Genomic DNA, 20,631 nt, shown 5'->3' with positions numbered 1-20,631 from the left:
ATGTATATATATTAAAAATCATATAAAATATTATTTACTATTTGCGTTTCTAGTTATATTTAAAGACAGAGAGACTCTTAATGTAAATAGGTACTTAACTTAATATATGAAAAGTTTACGTTTATATTAAGTATATACCTACCTTAGACATATAGGAGGTTTGTACCTTAGCTACTAATAGTACCTTACGCGTTTTAATGCCCCGTATCAAGGGACCTCAGGCACTGAGGTACCTGATAGGTATCTGCTGGAGTAGGCGTCCTCATCGTGTAAGGTACCTCCCATGGTGGATTCATTCATCAGGTGGATGGAGGGATTATCCAATGTGCCACACCACATTTCTCTGGAGCAGGTCTATGGGTACGTACCTACACCTATATATATCATGCTTTTCAACCCTTACCATCTTAAGCGTACGCGCGCATACTGGATCGGCTTACGAGTATGTGCGTACATAGGTACGTACGGTGCTAATTCCGGCTAGAGAAAGGGTTTCCTTTAGGTTGCCTCGGGTATCAGCGCAGGTAACCAAGGTACCCGTCCGAAGGCACGTAATGTACCTTAATACAGTAGACTTCTACCGCCAGGTACCTCCCTAGGTAGGTACCTAAGGTATTGATGTTGTCCTGGCTCCTGGGTATGTGGATGTGACTTGGTTACATGCTCGATGACGCAAACACGGCAGACGAGCTGCAGGGACGGGTTCGCGGGTTGCGGATTGGTCGGCAAGGCTGGCCTCGATCCTCCCTGAAAGCTGACGTGAGACTGGAGGTTGGTTGGTCCGGAGTCTCGAAGAATCCTCGGGGAGGGCTTCGAATCTCGGGCCATCGATGACAACCGTGCCACCTGCGAAAACAGCCGGGAATACATCGTATATAGTAAAGGTATGAGATTGTGCTACGTCAGGAGTCACCCAATGTTGGACACGAAAGGGTTGCGGGTGGAATGCATGAAACGCTACCTTGGGTAGGTACCTTGAGTACCTAAACCTATCAAGCGGGTTACGAGCCCTCCTGCCTAGGTAGGTACTCGATCTCTACAGCTTGAGTCTTTTCTCTTTCGTACCTCTTTGTAACCAGAGCGACACAATCAAGTAAAAACTACGCATCTAATCCATCGGTCTCGTTCCTTGCGCGTTTCCTTCTCTTCCCCTCGCCCCCCTCCCCACTAAGATAGGTAAGTTATGAGTAGACACCTGAAAATTGCCCAGGAATCCCAACCCGAAACAGCAAGGGGGACCAGACCAAGAACAAGAACCTCACAGAGGACGATCCCATTTATTTATTTGAGATAGGTGCACGCAGCCTTCATTTATAGCAGGTGTGATTCCATATGTATATATATATATATATATATACATGTCAGTAGCCAGGCACCGAGTCTAAAAAGAATCGGCTCGCAATAAGCTTGGATGAGGCATATAGAGAGGAGGGAGGCCCCATCTTTGAATACAGGTACCTACCTAGGTACCTATGCAACGAAGTTGAACCCCTATCTATGAACCCCTTGAACGATGAGATCTACTATAATCCTGGAAAGAATACCTTTGGTACTCGTAGACTTACAACATTACGTAGTACAATACGCCAGCACCATTTTACAGGTATTGCGCCAGACTCCCAACTCGCTATCGCAGCAACGCACCTAAGGTAAGTACCTATATGGTATAGGTATACCTACCTATCTATATACCTATATGAGAGCCTAATTGCCTACTTACCTCCTAGGTACCTAGGTAGGCACCTACATCTAGCTCGTAACAGTACCTAACTCTTCCGAACCTTGTAGAATGGTACGTCCGGTTACAACAAGTGTTAGCACGTACCTATGTATTCGGAGGCCAAGGCAAACTCGGTTAGGTAGATAATTGATTAGATAAGACCAAATTTGCCTACTTTAGCTATGCTCTTTTGGCGGCGGCGCTCTTTTGAACGCTCTACCTCTGTCACGCTCTCTAGCGATGGCCCTTGATAAATTAGGTCACCTGTCATGTCATGGTTGCTACGCGCAGTCAGAAGGATCATGACCCCCGAAGTGAAGAAGGTGGCGATCCCCCGCAACGGCGTCGACTACCGAGGCAAGGTCGTCCTCGCGCCGATGGTTCGTTCGGGGGAATTGCCGTCGCGACTTCTGGCCCTGCACTACGGAGCTGAGTTGGTATGGGGTACGTTATCTGCTTCCTGGCTTCGATCTTCTCTCCACCATCCTCCCGGTAGTCACCACACGAGGAGATAAGGCGTCTGATTCGCTGCCGGATAGGGCCCGAGACCGTCGATAGGTCCCTGATCGGAACAACGAGGCGATATGACCCCGAGACGAGGACGATCGAATGGACGCGGAAGCCATCGCAAGGCGCCAAAACCCCGCCAGCCGACGCCAGGGATAGCATAATTTACCGTATGCACTCGGAGAAAGAAGCGGGTAGGCTCATCTTTCAGGTTGGCACGTCGAATCCCGAGCTCGCAGTGCAGGCAGCCAGACTCGTGGCTGCCGATGTTGCCGGCATCGATGTGAACGCCGGATGCCCAAAGCCGTTTAGTACCCACGACGGCATGGGCGCTGCCCTACTCCGAACTCCCGATAAGCTGTGCGCGATCCTAGAGGCGCTGGTCCGAGAAATTACCCCAGAATTCCAGATTGGAATCAGCGTCAAGATTAGGATCCTCGATACCGCAGAGGCGACCGAGACCTTGGTCAGGCGGCTAGTGGCGACGGGAATAACCGGCCTGACGGTTCACTGTCGGACGACGCCCATGCGGCCACGAGAACGGGCTATTCGGGGTCAGCTGCGCATGGTCGGCAACATTTGCCGGGAGGCAGGCGTCGCGTGTCTGATGAATGGCGACGTGGAGAATAGAGACCAAGCCCTGGAGCTGATCCGGGAGTACGGGGTCGATGGGGCCATGATAGCAACCCAAGCAGAGAAGAACCCTAGCTGCTTCCGAGCTAAAGCTGACGGGGGCTTTCTGCCGTGGAACGAGGTTGTGGAGCAGTACATCTGCTACGCGATGGAAGTCGAAAACAGGTTCGGAAACACCAAATTCCTCCTTTGCCAACTCATACCCGGAAAGAAGCCCGTCTACCGCCACATTAGCGCCTGCAGGAGCTATACGAGGGTGTGCGAAATTCTTGGCCTTGACCACTTGATAGGGCGCGCACGGGAGGTCGATAGGAGTCTCGAAATTGACCCCGATAGTCTGGGGCAGAAACCCAAGAAGATCACCAATAGCAGTGCGCTCGCCGCGGGTGGTCTCATGGCAGAGTCTAGGTGCTCGGAATCGCAAACCAGGAAAGGCTTGTCGGAACGTGGTGTCACTATGCAGACAGAGGCGCAGCCAACCGAGGGGGTGCCGATATCCGCTTAAGGGTGGACGAGGAATCGCATCGCAGGAGTTGGCGAGAGACGGCATACGGGGGTGTCGAGCGACATAGGTATATATATACATAGTTATATGTATATATATATCGGGCCTCTACTCGATTTTTGTGACAGGATATTTACACTGACGTGCCAGCAAATGGTTGGCGGATCGGCCTAGGAAGTGGGTATGAGCTGGACGGATTTAGGCTCGATATCGTCTGAGATAATTCTATTCGCGTCTAGTAACTTAACGGCTACGGAACGAACGCTTGTGTCAGATAGCCCGGCCAGTCGGCCGGTTCGTGGCCAGTACGGTTGATATCACCCTGGCTACCATACATACAGCTAAACCTTCTTTCCCTGCTTCAAAAGGTCGGATACTTTAGGCGGTAGTATCAGCGCGCTTCTATCGTTACGACGATGGAAGTCCACGAGTGATATGGCGGTCTTCTCGGGCAGATCCTCGTGGATGAAATGGCCTGCCTCCGGGAACACTTGTAGGGCGTACTTCCCTAGCCCAGCGAAAGGAGTTAGTTAGTTCCCGCAGAGCGCTCGAGTCGAGACTGACAGAGGAAGAGGGTATGCAGAGCACGAACCTTGCATCTGACCGATTGTTAGTTCTGTATCCAGCCTATCCGTTCCGGCGAGGAGCAGTAGCTTCCCACCCTTCGCACTCAGGAACTTCTTGCTCAACCCGACAAACCAGTTCTCCCAAAACGGCTGTGTCGCGCCGAGATTGGTCCTCCACTTCCAGGGCCGCGGGTCGCCAGGCCGCTCGTTCAACACGAGCAGAGCCGGGACGCTAGTGCGTGCGGAGACCGAGTTGCGAATCGTCCTCGATCTGATATGCCAGTCGATACCGGCTTCTAGGGTCGAGAATCCGTCTGGCCGCGTCGAGAGATAGGTGTGCATGCTCTGGAGGGCGTCGATAGCCGAACCTTCGACCACGTCAAGGACAGCGTACCCTAGAAGCGCGCTGCCAAGCTGTCCCGCCTTCGCGAGCTCGGTTACCACGGCGCCGCCCAGCGAGTGCCCAACCAAGATGATCGGCGGCAGCTCAACCCACTTCATCTCTTTCTGAGTCAACAAGATGGCGGAGAGGAGGTCGGCAGCCAGAGTCTCGAGGCTGAGGTCGCCTGCTTGGCTGTCCGGGGTGGTGGTCGAGCCGTGGCCCCGGGCATCAAGGGACAGAATGCCGGCGGACGAGAGGCGTTTCCGGATTTCGGCTCCCACGACGGCGAAGGAAAGGCCCGACGAACCGGCACCATGATGCATGACGAACAGAGGGCCCTTACCGACAGGAGAGGTCAGGTAGGCATGGATGGTCGGATTCGCAGGGCCGCTTGGGTCGTGGAGGAACAGCTCCCTCTCGAAGTAGGTGGTCCAGGGGATCTGCTGGAGGGACCGCCCTCTCGGCGCGCTGTGTACGAGATCAGCTGCCGCGGAATGGAGGGTAAACGGTTGGAGAGGAGCTACCCCTGAGGCCTGGCAAAGAGGTTCTGGCTTGGAGACGGGATGACGGTGCCGGTGGAGGAGGCTGAGGATGCCGAGGACGAATCATCGTCGGGATGCTCTGGCAGGTCGGAGACGTGGCCCGCCTCCTCCTCGTCCCGCTCGTCGAAGCTCTCGGGAGGCAGAAGACTCAAGCGGTTCTTGGCCCAGGCCTTCTGAAGGCTACTCATCGTAACGCAGGTCTGGCGGGCGGGCGAGGAACCTGGCTCAATTGCCCAGCCGTGGTGCCGAGTTGGTGTGGGGACGGGAGTGGAAGGGAGCGGAAGATGGGCGACTTTCGGGTTCTCCTGGATGGCAACGGAGTGCGCCCGCAGCAGCGAGTTAGCGGGACGTTACCTTGGGCGCGTAGGTACCTAGGTACTTGAGGATGTGGGCAGCAATGCAGGGCAGACAAGAGAAGCGACGTCCCGAGGGCCCCTAAATGTATAGTGCGAAGTGAAGTGCAAAGCTTATGACGTGGGTAGCTACCTAAGGCTCGGCACTCCCACGGCAGCAGGAGATAAGGTAGGTGCGCCCCGTGGACTCGATACGTACATATGCAGGGCATCGCTTCCGCGACTCAACTACCCACATGCCTCAGGTACCTAAGGTACCTAACCTACCCACCTAAATACCTAGTAGGTACACAAGTACACCGGGGGGAGTTCTGGAGGCGATGGTAGGAGGTACCTAAGGTATACGATGGTATAGAGGACGGGAAAGGATAGCGGGGTTGCTCGGATGTGTTACGCTTCCAAAGATGATATATCTACCTAGGTACCTAAGGTACTCACCTATACCCCGCTAGGTACGTTCCCGGATAGGTGCCAGATCAGTAGGTTACTTAACGAAGGATAGGTTCGATTCCTAACAGCGCTTCTTGGTAGTCTTCGCTACTTAGCTCATCTGTGCCTACCATACGGGGGATAGAGGTCTATTAATAGGTACTATGTTGAGAACTGTTACTATCTTTAAAATTGATTACTATCTATTAAAAGTATCTCTATTATAATGCTAAAATACATCAAACTCAGACTATAATATAAATATAATATAAATATTACATTAATTTAATAAGCTTTTCTAAAGATAAAAGGCCGATGCGCTTGAAAGGCAGCCCTAGGCTGTGCCGTGGTCGATATAAGGACAGTACTTCCAGGTTAACCGTAGCAGCTTTGTGGGCGCAGCCTCGGGGAGGCTTCCTCTCCAGAGCCTTAGTGTATATATACAGGTGGGCATATGTATCTGAGCCTTGTTGCATGATGGGGATGACGCGGCCCGAGGCTGCGTGCCGACGGCCCCTCCCGCACAGTGTTTTATCGCAGTGGGATCCCGAGGTGGCCGCCGCCTGAGCTGGTGACTGGCTCTCACTGCGACCCATGTGTTGAAACCCTCGTGATCCCGGCGTGTAGGGCTGTTGCGGGTAGCTCCTTCGCGGCTAGACAAGCATGGCCCTTCGCTGGGAGGTGCTTGTAAATCCTGTCTAGACTCACACGACCTCGGCCAACCCCGATTCAACCAGCTTTCTTGCGTCGGACCACCTCAGGATGACAATATCGCCGTTCTTGCCGTTCATGGCACCATCGGCATCCGTTCCTCGACCTTCCACGAGCGTATCGCTGAGCAGGCGGATAAACACGGCCGTGTCTACGTCGGGAACGTCAATCATGCTGGCACTCCCAGCGGTGTCGTTAAGATTCTGCAGAGGCGGAGGGAAGGATGATAAGAAAGAGGATAGGTAGTGATTGTGGAGTAGCGCCTGGTGTCGTGTCGCATATGCAAGCTCTGCCGGGGAAAGGCGTGCTTGGAGGATGGGGCTTGACAGATAGTATAGCGTGTGCTTGTCGACCTGGTTGAGGCGGACCGGATCAGCAGGTTAAGCAGTGAGAAAGGCGGCGGGCGCATAGGCTCTACCTTAGCCATGCGAGCTCTCAGGTAGCTTCGTACTAGATATTTGTAGCGCTCGAGCTCCGTCTGTATGACAATGAGGGCAAAATTCGTCCTGGGGTCCATGTCGCCTGTCATCTCTTCGATTTTCTCGATCTGCTGTTTGATGCGCTCGCTCACGCGCTCGAAGAGCCCGTCAGCCGGCCAGCTACGAGACAGTGAGCTTCATTAGCTAGTCCATCGACGGTCCTGGCAAGCGGCTGTCGCACCGCGCGTGACGTACGCGAGTAATTCGGGGGAGCATCTCTCGGCCACCCAAGCACGCGTTAACGCCTGGAGGTCTCGGGTCTCTTCGGGGGTAGAGTCGAAGGTCGGATCCACGTCTCGTAGAATATCGTCGATATCCATGTCCGATTTCTGTGCTTTGTATACGTGCGGGTACTTGTGATGTGGGAAGGCAAATGAATGCTCCGGGGATTGGGAGCGCCGAGTCGTTGACAGAGAATGTCTCCGCTCATATTGACGTATCCAACTTATACATATAGGTGCCAATCCTAATAGTTTAGAGGATACCTAAGTTAGGTGCCTAGGTGCCTCTAGGCAGTGAAAGATACATACGTAGGTACCTCTCGAGAATGAGATAAGTTACCTGTAGGTACCTAGAGATTCATAAGGTAGTAACGTAGATGGCAGAGTTTAGGTATATTTTATTATAAGTACCTAAAGTACTATATAAAAAATAAAAGTTATTATAATTATGATTATACTTATATATATATATAATGAAATATAATAAATTAACAGTTGATATTATTATAAAATATAAATATTTATATTTATGCTATACAGTATATAGGTATATAAATGTTAGCTTAATTATTATATAATGAATAGGAGCAGCGTGGGTACGCTGTGATGGAGGCACGAGAAAAGGCTACCCAACTGCGAACAACTAGCCCAGTGCTAATCAACCTAGATCACAGCTATAAATAGCTGTAATTAGTTGATCGGCTAGTTGAAAGCGGCAGCTGGGAAAGGACTAGAAGGTAAGGATAGCTAGATGGCGAGAAAAGGCATGGCAAGAAAGAAGTGAATAGCTGTAAGGTTATGATACCTATGGATCTAAGTCTAACTAATGAAAATATAAGTGCGAAACCTATAAAATACGTCGAAGCGCTCCGCGCTTCTCTAAGTTTTCGGCACGAAAACCTAGAACCTCTCCGAAGGCTAGGGAAAAAGGGGTAAGTAGGAATCGACGCTTAATTGAACTACGAAAAGAGATTGATTAGTAATCGACTCTTGATTGAATGAGGAGAAATTAACCTGAATTAAATAAGGAGAAACTAACCTCGATTGATTTATATATGAATAGAATTAAACTGCGAAAAGGGATTAGTAATCGATTTTTAAACAGGGAGAAACTAACCTCGATTGATCTATATATTAAGGAGGAGCAGAGCGTACGCGATACTAAAGACCCGGATAGGTTTATTCGAAAGTATACTCTATCGAAGACTATAATACGTACGATGGTCCAGGATAGATAAAACTAATATCGTTATATTAATCGAAAGGTAAGGAATTTAATGTAGTTATCGTATCTTAACTATGCCTCTTAGTCGTAAAGATATAGTAGTCGCTAGCCCGAAGGCATAAGAGATAAGGAGAGAAAAGGAGTAAAACGTAAAAGTTACTTATTCGGCTATAGCGGTACGACGAAGTAACTTAAGCGCCTATAACTAAGATATATATATTAATCGGAAAACGACGAATCTAATGATAAAAACGAATCTTTAATTAAGGTAAAAAAATAATAAAGATAGTAATCTAGTTAGGTAATAAATTAAATAATAAGTATCCTATGTCCCGTACTTACGGAAGCTATAGTTACTTTATATAGGTATAAGGTCTATCGTAACGTATTACGTAATATATTAAGAAAGTATGTCTTACCGTACTACTATAGCCTTCTTAATTTAATTATACCGTAAGGAATAATTAAATTAAAAAGGATAATACGGTATATCCCGATTAATATCTCCCCTTAAAAATTACCGCGAAACTTTATTCTACCGGCTATTATTTAATTACTACCGTCGTATCTTTAGCTTTTCGTTTAATATTATAAGGAGATTCCTTTATTATTTTACGGCTAACTTAACCCGGTTTACTTTTACCGATCTAACCCGATCGGCGTTCTCCTTCTTTATTTCGGTTACCTTCTTTTTAGTTTCGTCCTAGCCCTCCTAGTTAAGGGAATAATAAGGAAGCGGGCGCGTCCCGAAGGTTAATTAAGTATCTCCTCTCTACCTATACGATATAAAGGTCTCTCCCGATTAAAAAGCCCTAATCCTTTCTGATCCGGGGGAAGGAAGAAAGCGCGTTATAACCTTAACGAGGTTATCGTAACGAAGGTCTACGTCCGTTAATACGAAGGAATAAAAGGGATTAAGTATTAAGGCTATAAAGGAACGGTAGATTTCGGCTTATGCGATAAACCGAACGGAGGATTTACGGCTAAGGGACTCGCCGATCGGCGTACTTTAAACGGATACTATAGCGTTAATAAGGTTAATTCGCTTTTAATAATCTACGGTTTACCGAAGACGTTTAACGATACCTACTTTTCCCTTTAAAACTCGAACGCTATAAAATTACTCTACTACCTCGGCGTATTTTCTTATGGTATTAAAGGAGTTAAGCCCCTTATTTTCTTAGGCTTAACGAGCGACTTCGATCGGTCGTTTAAAGATAAGATACGGTAGAATACCGCTTTAAAACCCGTAGTTAAAGCTATCTTATTAATTTATTAACGCGACGTAATAAGTAAATTAAGGGGTTATATTAGGCTCGAGATTACCGTCTTCTTATGCTCGCCGTAGTTAGCCGAACGCGTACGCCGCTTAATCGAAGGCGTCGTTTCTAATTATATTAAAGCTAAATAATTTCCGGGGCTTAGGAAGGTATAGTATTACGGCGAAGTAGGCTTAGAAGAACTTTAAAGGGTCGGTAATAACTCGTTCGGGGTTTATTAGATCCGTATAGATCGTAAAGATTAAAGTAAAAGTAAGGTTATCGAAGAGGTATTAATAGGTTAGGAAGTTAAACGATTTTATCGATCGATAGCTTATTATTTAATACGGGTTTACTTCGAAGGCCGCCTTTCGGCCTTTAAGGTCGTAGCTAATTATAATATAAAGGACGCGGATATCTTCGTTAATATGGTAATCGTAACGGGCGAGGTATACGAAAGAATTAGTTAAGGTTACTTTTATTTACTTTTATAGCTATTAGTTTATGGTTCGGGATCGATTAACAAATAACCGGAAGGCTTAAGCTATATCGGATTTTAATTCGATCGAACCTTTTCCCGAATCGTAATTATCTAGAGTACTAAGCTAATATTCCTTTATATTACTTTAGTTATCTTTATTACTATAAATCTCCCGTAGGAGTTTTATTAAATCGGCTATATCGGTACGACGTACGTTTCTATAAACGAAGGAAAGGGAAAAGGAAGGAGGGATTCCGGCGGAACGAGGGAAAGATATAATAAAAATAAAAAAAAGAATTAAGAGGAGAAAAAGAAAAGATAATAAGTTAAAGGTAAAAATAAGAATTTAAATTAATAATAAGAAAGGTAGGCTAAAGATTAATAAGAATATAATAATTATAGGGGGAGGGGTTTTCGAAATGGAATACCTAAAGAGGAAAAAGAAAAGAAGGAAGGGAAACGTATTAACGATATAATTAGATATATCTTTACGGTTAACGCTTTAGAAAAGCGCGTTTTTCCGTATACGTATAAAGCTATAATAAAAGACGCGTTAGTTTATAGCTTTCTATTATATGCTCTTAGTAAAGTAATAAGTACGTACGTTCGTAAACTCGTAATTAAACGTAGGCTAGGGTAGGTATTATTAAAACTCTTCTAAGTACGGTACTTACGACCTAGGTAACGTATTCGACTCTCTTATTCTCGTCCGACCTTCCCTCTTATTTTTCGTTATTCTACGGTTCCGATCTACTTTCTTTCTTCCTTTCCCTAGGTCCTTTATTTTCGTTTTAATTCGTTTTTCGATTTTTCTTAATTCTAGATTTATAATTTCGTCGTTTCTATCTCTCTTTTTCTTATATATATATATATAATAAACCCTACTATCTAAAAATAACTCCTTAAGCTAAACCGGGCGACCGTCTTTAAGCTACTTAAGTAGCTAAAGGCTACGGGAATTACCGACGAAGAGATTACCGGAACGTTTAAGAAAGCTAAGGAGGATAAAAAGAAGGCCGTAACGTATTAACGGGCTAAGTCGATACCGCCGCCGGTAAACCTAATGAATAAATAACCCGACGAATCCTTCCGCCGTTTATCCTTTACCGAGAAGTTCCGGGACGTTAATCGGTTAATTCCTAAGCTTTAGTAGGTACCGTACGCCTCGTACTCCCGTCCGTTAAACTAAAGCCCGAAAGTAATTATCGGCCGGTAGTTCCGAGGCATCGAAGGAATTCGGGTAATAAATTAATAGCGCTAAGTATATAGCTCTTAATATTAATAAGATTTATTAATCGAAGGCTATATTAATTAATAATAAAATAATTCGTAACGTTTAGTTTTATTTTCTAGGTAGGTCGGCGGCCGGCCGGTATATCGCATAAGAGATTATAAGTAAGGATTTTTAAGAGGTTATTTACCTTTAAAGCTATACTATACTCCTCGCTTATTACGTTTAGTCCTTTCGCCGCCGGACGTTATTTATAAAGATTAATAATAAGGACCCGGTTAGCGAGTATTTCCGTCGATTAACGACGGACCTTTATTACGTCGTTAGTTTATTCGTTTAATAATATAAGGTACCTAACGAGGTACCTTATTAGTATTACGAGCGCCGGTTCGCTTCTTCTAATATCGCTAAGTACGTAAGTATATAGCCCTTTTTTTCTTACCGATCCTTAGCCTCCGATCGTATCTTTAGATACTCTTACGGCGTTTATTTCTTTTTTATTAACGGGGTACGTTATAAATTCCGGGACGAGCGGTTTACCTACCTACGGATAAGAATAGATCGTAACCTTTCTCTAGTAAAGGATCTAAGCTAAGCCTTATACCTGCTTATAATACGGGTAACGGGGGAAGAGTTACTAGCTATAATAGACTCGAAAATCGCTACGTTCCGGGGGTCGGGAAGTAAGTAAGTTTTTAATTTTCTTAGTAATTAATAAGTAAAGAATAGAATAAGAGGGTAGAGAGAAAAAGAGAGGTACTAATCGACGGATATACGTTACTTCTGGCTTATTTTTAAACGCGTATTCCTTTTCTTTCCTTTTTCTTTTACTTTTATTAATTATCACATAGAGAGCCACTTATATATGGCTCCCTACTCCTTCTCGAGTTACTCGCTTACTTAATATAGCTCTTAGCTCGCTTATATAACATAGCTCGTAGCTTCCTATCGTTTATATATAGGTAGCTCGTATCTCCTTTATTAATCTCCTTCCTTTTTAGATAATTAGTTAATTTACCTTCTTCTTCCTACCTTCCGTTGCTCTTAAGAAGTAACCTTAGTACCTACGTAGCTCTCTTAATCTACGTATTAATTATAAGCCCGGTAGCCCTTCTAAGGAGCTAAGTTAACTAAGGTTTTATAATATAAGCTTCCGAATAATCTAATTATTTATCTCTATCTTTCTAATCTCTCGATTAATCGTTTTTCTTTTAAATATCGCTTTCGTCTTTCTCTCGAGTAACATATCTATAATAATAACGGATACTAGCGGAAACTTCTCCATTAAGAAGCTACCGGTTAATATTAACCTACGTAACTTCGACGAATATCTACGATAATTTATTACTTTCTAAAACTACGCCGAATAATTCGATATCTAAAAGGATATTAATCCTAATATAAACGATTATAAGCTAAGCTCGGCGATACTCCTATCGCTCGAAGAATTTATTACTTAAGAAAAGAAGCGAGCGAGGAAGTAGTACCTCTAAGCTTTCTATAAATAGGTCGAGAAAGATCCTAAGATTCGTAAGGAAAAGCCGAAAGCTTTAACCGAAAACCCGCGTTATCTTTTTATCGAAGAATATAAGTAATTATTCGAATAAAATCGCTCTTAGGAATCTTAAGCTACCATCGCCGGTAAAAGCTACCGAGCTTTTTATTATTAGATTATATCCTCGGTCTTTATTAATTATCTCGAGCTCGTCGGTATATAACTTAAAGCTTAAGGACTTAAGCCGAACGTTTAAAATACCGTAAGACTATTCCGCGACTACCTCGCTCCTATCTTTATTACTACGTAAACGCTCGTTCGCTAGGAATACCGCGAGGTCTTATAAAAGATAAAGGCGGGTACTTTCTACGAAAAGTAATTCTTTATTACTTAGAATAACGCTTATTACCGAGCTCTCGCTTACGATATTAACGAAATCCGAGGCGTACTCGGAGTAAAAGACTTCCTCGAAGTTATTAAAGCTAAGATCGCTTTAAATTAAGCTACTCGCGTAATTATTAAACTAACTACGGCGGACCGGCTTAAACGATAGCTACTTTTCCTTATAAAGCTAGGCAAAGTACTCGGAGCTATTATTTCCGAGGATAAGAAAATAAATAAATCGGGCCTTTATATCTTAACTACGTATTAAAAAGCTACTTTAGGATATAAAACCGGAGCGACTAACGTTAGTAACTTTAATAGCTTTAATAGCTCGACCGATAACGCTAAAGCTAATAAGTATTTATATAATAAATAATACCGTTAGGCTCCGGAGGCATACGTTAACCTTTAATTCGTTATTACCGATAAAATACTACGATAAATCTTATATATACCCGACGACGTAAAACTAGCTATTAAATAACGGTATAACTTAAGCGACTTTACCTTACTCCGAGCCTTTATTAAGAGCGACGGATAAAAGGTTATAGCTCCTAGTTAAGGTAGTTCCTCCGGAACTAACCTACCTCGGAATAAGCGTAATAAGAATAACAAGTAATCCGGTAATATTAACGTAACGGTAATCGACCTACTGAACAGGAGCAGCGTGGGCACGCTGACGGAGGCACGAAAAGGGCTACCCAACTGCCAACAACTGGCCCAGTGCCGATCAACTAAGATCACAGCTGTAAACAGCTGTAATCGGTTGATCGGCCAGCTGAAAACGGCAGCTGGGAAAGGAGACTGGAAAAGGGCGAAGACGAGGAAGGCTAGAAAGGCATGGCAAGAAACGAGTGAATGGCTGTAGGTCGTGATGTCTACAGGTCTAAGTCTGGCTAATGAAAATATGAGTGCGCGACCCATATAAATATACATCGAAAAGGCTACGTGGCCTAGATCCACCGCACCACTACACTACGCATTATCTATATAACCTTTAGCGTAAGGGTATTTTCTATTATAGATTTAATGCGATACCTCTTTTCCGAAAGTACTATCTTTAATAACTACGGAGCTATTTACCTTATTAATAACCGGGATTTATTAATCGAAGGCTCCTTCGCTTCCGTTAAAAACGGATAAATTATCGAAGCTAGTATTACGAGCTTTCCTATTACCGGTATTAATATACGCGTTATTAAGAACTACCTTTAGAATAAATCGGGTAAGCTTACGATCGACCTTACGCTTAAAGACGTTATTCTCGTTAAAGATTTCCATATTAATATTATTTCCGAAGTAAAGCTTTTTACTATTAATGTATAATATTATAGTCTTAATTACTCTCTTCGCCGAGGATCGATTAAGAACGGGTTTATTATAAGAAAGTTCGAACGTCGTTATAACCTAATATTCTTTAAATTTAAGTAGTTTTCCGTTTACTCGTAAGTTCTTCTTATAATACCGTTACGTACGCTTATAATAATATCATATAACGTAATATCGCTTGTTACTATTCCGATAATTAAGGAAAGAGAGACCCGATAGAGAAAATCGAGAGATTAAATAAAACCGAAAGAAGGTTCCGAGTAACTCTAGTACCTTAAAGCTAGGTACCTAGGCCCGGAGGCGCTTAAAATACTCGTAAAGCATGCCTAGAATGTCGAGATTAACGGTATACCTACGTTTAAGTACGAGTATTATAGGCTTACGATAGGTAAGAGAGTAATCTTACGCCGATTATTATTATATCGCTCGCTACGTCCTTTTTAACGTATATACTAGGATTTATTTAACTTTCCGGAAAAATACGACGGCTTTAAATAAATACTCGTTATTAAAGATAAATATAACGGAATACTTTAGGTAAAGACCCTTAAGAGTAAATAAGGTTACTTAATTACGAAGATTATTCGATTCTTTAAAAGATAGGTACGACGATAATTCCGCCTCTCGATCTATAAGTTCCGATACGATAACGAGCGAGTAATAATCGGGATTAAAGGCCTAACCGGATATAAAATCTAGGCTCGGGAAAAAGGTATTAATCTCGAGCTACTACCGGCGAATACTAAAAAGCTAATTAGTAAGAATAAGAAAGCTAGATAGTTTATTATCGTTAAATCGATTAAGATAAGAATAAGAATAAAACTCCTAGAGAAGCTATAGCCTAAATGCGTAAAGGCTACGGTATATTTAATAAATATAAGCCCGAGCTATATATACTATCTTCGCTCGCCTTATAAATTACTTAATACCTAATTTACCGTTTACTTTAGATAATATATACCTATGCTTATAAGGGAGCTAATAAACGACCTAAGGCCGGACTAGTACGGAATTTATACGTACGGGTATCGCGCGTACCCTTTATTAAAAAAACGCGCTTAAGATCTCGATAGAAGAGGGTTTAAAGTTAAACCGAGAGCTTACGTCGGTTATTTAATTAGATATTATATATCTAACCTATACCGAGTATAGGTTCTTAAACTAAGGAAAGTAATATTAATTAAAGACGTCGTTTTTAATAAAGAAATATTTTACGATAAGTCCGAAGAGCTATAAACCGAAGAGCTCGCTTAAGAAAAGCTAAACCGAATCGACCTTATAGGTAAAGTTACTAATAATATAACGGAAGTTATTATCGAAGCTTTAGATATCTAGGATTCGTAAGCTTCCTTTATTATAAAGTCTATTAACGAACTACCTTAACTTAAGAATAACGAGCTTATTCCGAGCGATAGTTTAAATATAACTTAGTTTATTAACCCGAACTCGGGGGTAAGTAAACCTAAACCGGAAAAAGCTCCGGAAGAAGGAGAATCCGTTACTTTAATCTAAAAGAAAGTTAGATTTATAAACGATTAACCTTTAAACGATCGACCGTAAACGCCTTTAAACGCTCCGATTTAATTTATAAAGGAATCCCTAGAATTATTCGATTAAGAAAAAAAGATAAAAAAATAACTAGAGGCGGAATCCTAAGCTCTAGAGCTAACGGAACGAAAGAGTAAGGAGAAATCGGATTAACCTAATAGGCTCTTAAGTCTAAGGCTAATATTAAAGTCTCCTTCGGGACCGTTTAGAGGCTAAAGGGCTCTTACGGGAAGCCCTTTACGATTAAAGCGAGGTATCGTAACGGAGAATCGCGTAGAAACTAATACCGATCGGGTAATGCATTATTCTAACGGAACGACGATTAATAAAAAGCTTAGTACCCCTCGGAATCGAAAGTAATCCGCTTAATCCGAGCTTAGCGAGTTAATAAGTCTATCTTTATTATTTAAAAAAGAACGGAGGAAATATAACCGTAAAGTATATCCCCTAGCTACGCGTTATAGCCGGAGGAAACGAGGAAAAAGTCCCGAAGGAGAGGGCTTAAATAAAGGATAGGTTAGTACCGGCGCCTTTATATCGGGCATAGCTTCGAATAAGCTAATTAATCTATCGAACGACCGTAATTAATACGAATTTACTTTTATATTCTTACCTAATTAGCTCGACGAAACGTAAGACGATTAATCTTTTATTACGCTATATTTAATTATCATAGCTACCTTTAAATAGGTATAAGCCGAGCGACTAAGCGTAGCGCCTAGTAAGATAATAATCTATCGTAATAAACTAACTAAGCTCTTAAAAACGTAAAAAGAGCTTAATAGTTACTCCTTAAGGGATCGTTTTAAGGAAAACGCTAGGTCGGAAATAAATGCTTTCCTAAGCGCTAGGGTTTAGAAAGTCATTAATCGCGACTAAGCTTAAATTAAACTAATACCGTTAAAGTAGGTTTTCGATTATAAATTCGATAAAGATAACTATCTTGATAAATATAAATCGCGCTTGGTTACGCGAGGAAATCTCTTACTAAAGGGGTTACTCGAATTAACGTATATAATAATATTCGTAGTAAAATCTTTCCGAATAATGATAGTAGTCGCGGCTTATTTTACTCTTAAGGTAAATTAATTCGATATTAAGAACGCTTTTCTTAACGTAGCTCGACCGGAAGACGACCTAATATTAATCGAGCTACTAGACGGATTTAAATAAGAGGGGAAGTACGCGTTCGTTATAAGAATAATATACGGATTCCGAGACTTACCTTTACTTTAGTTTAGGGAACTCGAGAGTATCCTTACCCGTCTAAGACTCTAAAGCTCTCCGGAAGAGTTATATATATTTTATATATTAATAAGGGAAGTATTCGTATTAATATATATCGACGACCTATTACTTATATACGATAAAAGTAACGATTCTATGGCTTAGAAGGTAGCTTAAGGGTTAAAACCTACCTATATAGTAAAAGAACTAAGGCTAGTAAGTTAGTATTTAAGAATTCGGGTAATACGTAATCGCGAAAACCGGACGATAACCTTAATATACGACGCCTACGTCGAGAAGATCGTAGGTCGCTTTAATTTAACGGATAATAATTAATTCCCTATAATATTACTACCGATTATCGAGCTTATGAAATTTATAGGCGTCGCGTCGAAGTAATAAATTAAGGAATATTAGGAAAAAGTAGGGTCGTTATTTTATAGCGTAATTATAATCCGCCCGGACGTAGCTTTTATTACGTTATAACTCTTTTATTTCCTTATTAATCCGGGACCTTAATATATAAAAGGCGTTAACTAAGCGATTAAATATCTTTATACTACGCGTTACTTTAGTATTAGGTATAAAAATAAGAATAATAATATATAAACGTTATTAATCGCTAGCGACGCTTCTTTCGTAAACGATCTAAAAACTAGAAAATCGTTATAAGGCTATATTATATCGCTCTTTAGAAGCCCGATAATATAAAAGGTAGCTCGCTAAGCTATAGTTTCGACGTCGACGACCGAAGCTAAGCTCTTAGGATTAGAGCATATAGTTAAGGAAACGATAGCTCTTAAACGCTTCTTTAGGGATATTACCTTAAATCTAGAAAAGCTATAAATAATTTATAGCGATAATTAATAAACCATTAAATTAATCATAGAAAATAAGGAAAGAGTTAATATAAAGCTCCGTTATATAAATATATAATACTTATAACTCCGATAAAAGCGATAAAAGGGCTCTTTCGAGGTACTCTATCTACCTATAAGGCAAATACCGGCGGATAGATTAATTAAAGCTTTTCCTCGTTAATCATTTAAGTATTTTAAATCGTTACTTAACCTTTAAGATATAAGAGGAGAAATAACGATATTAAAGCTCTTAAATAATGCGAAAGTAACGTAAGATTTTAATTTAATTATAAGAAGAATTAACTTAGAATAATATACTTTATTCGAAGAACGACGTAAGGGTATTAATCTAAAAAGAATCCACGCGTAATAAGACTTCTCCTTTTAACGAAAGAGCTAACTTATATAATAAAGCTAATATAATACTCTTAAAGCTCCCGAAAACCTAACGACCTTTAGAGCTACCGGCTTTAGTACTTAGTTTAAGATTATATTTATTTTTTAAATTACTTAACCTAGCCGGAGCTAAGGTATTATTAGTTCTATTATTATTAAACCGTATATAATTATTCGAAGCTTAATTTAGTAATATCCGGATTAATAGTAACGGAAATAAAGCTTTAAGCGGAAGTAGCTCTTCGTTTAATATTAACCTATATATTTTAACGGAAACGAACGGATCGGTAAGGAGTACGGGTAGCGCGTTATCGGCTAACCCTATTACGGACGCGACTACCGCGAGTACGAGAGTTACGAGGGAAACGGATCGGAGTTAAAACCTATCTACGTTTAATAAGAGAGCTATCGTCCTAAGCGAAAGTATCCGTAGTCGTTTATCCGCGTAACGATTCGGTAATAAACGGTAATATAAGCTAACGTTATTATTCGGGATAATATTAACGAAGTAATTCCTTTATTTCTTCGCGGAAAGCGATAGTCTAGAGTAATATAATTAAAAGAATAATTTATAACAAAGGAAGCTTAAAACTTATTACCTTAAAGTTAGGATCGGTTATTTAAGCGGCGATAAGCCGCTAAGTAGGACGTATAACGCGAGGGTAACTATAATTAATTAGCTCTCGACGAAATCTTATATAATTTTAAAGGATACTTATAAAGTTACGTAAAAGTAACTACGCGAATAACGTAAGTAACGATTAATAAAAGCTAAAGATTAGAAATACTCTCCTATCGAACGATATTATATAGCGTTATTAATATACCGATAATAAGGGATATCGTTACGCGGGCCGTACTCCTCGGTAATAACGGAAAATAGCGAGGCTATATTATTATTAGTTCGGGTAGGTCGACCGATTCCTCTAGACGTAGGCGATAATTTGGTAGCTCCCTAGGAATTAAATCGTATTAAAAGCTTTCGAGGAACGTAAATAATAAGGATAAAGCTTAGCTCGGTTAACTAACGGATAATAACTAAAGTAACGATAGAAGCCGTTTCGAATTTAAAAGAGTTACCTTTATTAAAAGCTTACTCTCTAGGCGCGAATATAAAAAAAGAAACCGAGCTAGGAATAAGAATAGAAACGGCGGTAGCGCTAGCGCGATAACGCTTCCCTAAACTCGGTATAATATCGTTAACGATAAACGAACGACTACTAGGTTATCCGTAACTTAAAAGAGAAAGAGGGCCGCCGGCTTTCGTTAAACGAATAAGCGTCGGCGCGACGGCGGTAATAATAATAAGGGAATTATTCTCCCCGTTCCGAGCTCCCGTAAGAATACCTAATATATATAACGACGGTTTAATAAGTATTCGGTATTCGCCGATAGTTTCCTTAGGAGCTATTAATACGGCGGCGGCTTAGACTCTCGAAATAAAAGCGATTACTAGTTCTTATTCGGTTATAATAATAAGCGCCTAGCGGAATTCCGGGGTAGCTTAAATAACTACCTTTAAGTCGCTTCCGAAATCGTTTTTTATAAAGCTATCCGTAGTCTTTACGTCCCGAGGTATAAACTTAAAAATATTACTATTATTATTTAGCTTTATAGCCCCGTACTCGCGAATAACGCGACGGACCTCCTCTCGCTTTAGATCTTTACGTACCTATTCCCGTTTAATATAACGGGTTTATTATTTACGGGCCTTACCTCTAAAGCTACTCTCCTCTCGAGCCTGCTTACGAGATACGGCTTTAGGCTTTAATATAACGGGAAGGGCTCTAGGGAGCGAAGAAATACGATAAGCCATACGACGCTCGAGGAAGCGTAGTTTTATAATATTCTATATTATAATTAAACCTCGGTCGGAAATCTAAAGTAAATAATTAATTAAAAGCTTATAACTTATAATAACTATAATATAAGAATTAATTTATATATCGGTAAATAAATTACTCTTTCCTATCGCGGTATATAAAAAGATTATTAATACCGGTATTAAAAGGGAAGCTACTTATAATAATTACCGAAATATATATATTAACCGCGATATCGCGGGTAAAGCTATCTAAGCGATCGATAGTAACGTCGAGGAATATATTACGTTATTCTTCGGCGGCGCTAGAAGTAATAACTAAAGTA

At 41.8% G+C, this 20,631-nt stretch overlaps 3 protein-coding genes across 3 annotated transcripts; 1 reads left to right on the top strand and 2 right to left on the bottom strand.

Annotated features, from left to right (window-relative positions):
- Nucleotides 1-1,808: 1,808 nt before the first annotated feature.
- GGS23DRAFT_401240 (dihydrouridine synthase) lies at nt 1,809-3,619 on the top strand. The gene is made up of 2 exons (XM_051513587.1): nt 1,809-2,164; nt 2,260-3,619. Exons 1-2 carry the CDS (start codon nt 1,990-1,992, stop codon nt 3,363-3,365), a joined length of 1,281 nt encoding a protein of 426 aa, XP_051373668.1. The 5' UTR covers nt 1,809-1,989; the 3' UTR covers nt 3,366-3,619.
- An 87-nt stretch (nt 3,620-3,706) lies between these two features.
- On the bottom strand, nt 3,707-5,043 carry GGS23DRAFT_594519 (protein phosphatase methylesterase; the record flags this gene model as incomplete). The annotated part of the gene is made up of 3 exons (XM_051518179.1): nt 3,707-3,873; nt 3,958-4,781; nt 4,838-5,043. The coding sequence occupies 3 exons, from the start codon at nt 5,041-5,043 to the stop codon at nt 3,707-3,709; spliced, it is 1,197 nt and encodes a 398-aa protein (XP_051373667.1).
- Nucleotides 5,044-5,822: 779 nt separating this feature from the next.
- GGS23DRAFT_556903 (GINS complex, Sld5 component) lies at nt 5,823-7,395 on the bottom strand. Its single transcript, XM_051515678.1, has 3 exons — nt 7,023-7,395; nt 6,767-6,947; nt 5,823-6,701 (listed from the first exon to the last, which is right to left on the bottom strand). The coding sequence occupies exons 1-3, from the start codon at nt 7,145-7,147 to the stop codon at nt 6,342-6,344; spliced, it is 666 nt and encodes a 221-aa protein (XP_051373666.1). The 5' UTR covers nt 7,148-7,395; the 3' UTR covers nt 5,823-6,341.
- Between the last annotated feature and the right edge of the window lie 13,236 nt (nt 7,396-20,631).

Source organism: Durotheca rogersii (genome assembly GCF_024521655.1).
Source record: "Durotheca rogersii strain YMJ 92031201 chromosome Unknown GGS23scaffold_5, whole genome shotgun sequence".
NCBI lineage: Eukaryota > Fungi > Ascomycota > Sordariomycetes > Xylariales > Xylariaceae > Durotheca > Durotheca rogersii.
This window is presented reverse-complemented; position numbering and strand designations above follow the sequence as displayed.

What these genes read in the sequence shown, in the direction of transcription:
- GGS23DRAFT_401240 (XM_051513587.1), top strand. Translation starts at nt 1,990, where the DNA reads ATGTCATGGTTGCTACGCGCAGTCAGAAGGATCATGACCCCCGAAGTG. An exon ending in CGGAGCTGAGTTGGTATGGG is followed by an intron (nt 2,165 to 2,259) that starts GTACGTTATCTG and finishes GCTGCCGGATAG; the next exon opens with GGCCCGAGACCGTCGATAGG.
- GGS23DRAFT_556903 (XM_051515678.1), bottom strand. Translation starts at nt 7,147, where the DNA reads ATGGATATCGACGATATTCTACGAGACGTGGATCCGACCTTCGACTCT. An exon ending in TGCTCCCCCGAATTACTCGC is followed by an intron (nt 6,948 to 7,022) that starts GTACGTCACGCG and finishes ACTGTCTCGTAG; the next exon opens with CTGGCCGGCTGACGGGCTCT. An exon ending in TGAGAGCTCGCATGGCTAAG is followed by an intron (nt 6,702 to 6,766) that starts GTAGAGCCTATG and finishes CGCCTCAACCAG; the next exon opens with GTCGACAAGCACACGCTATA.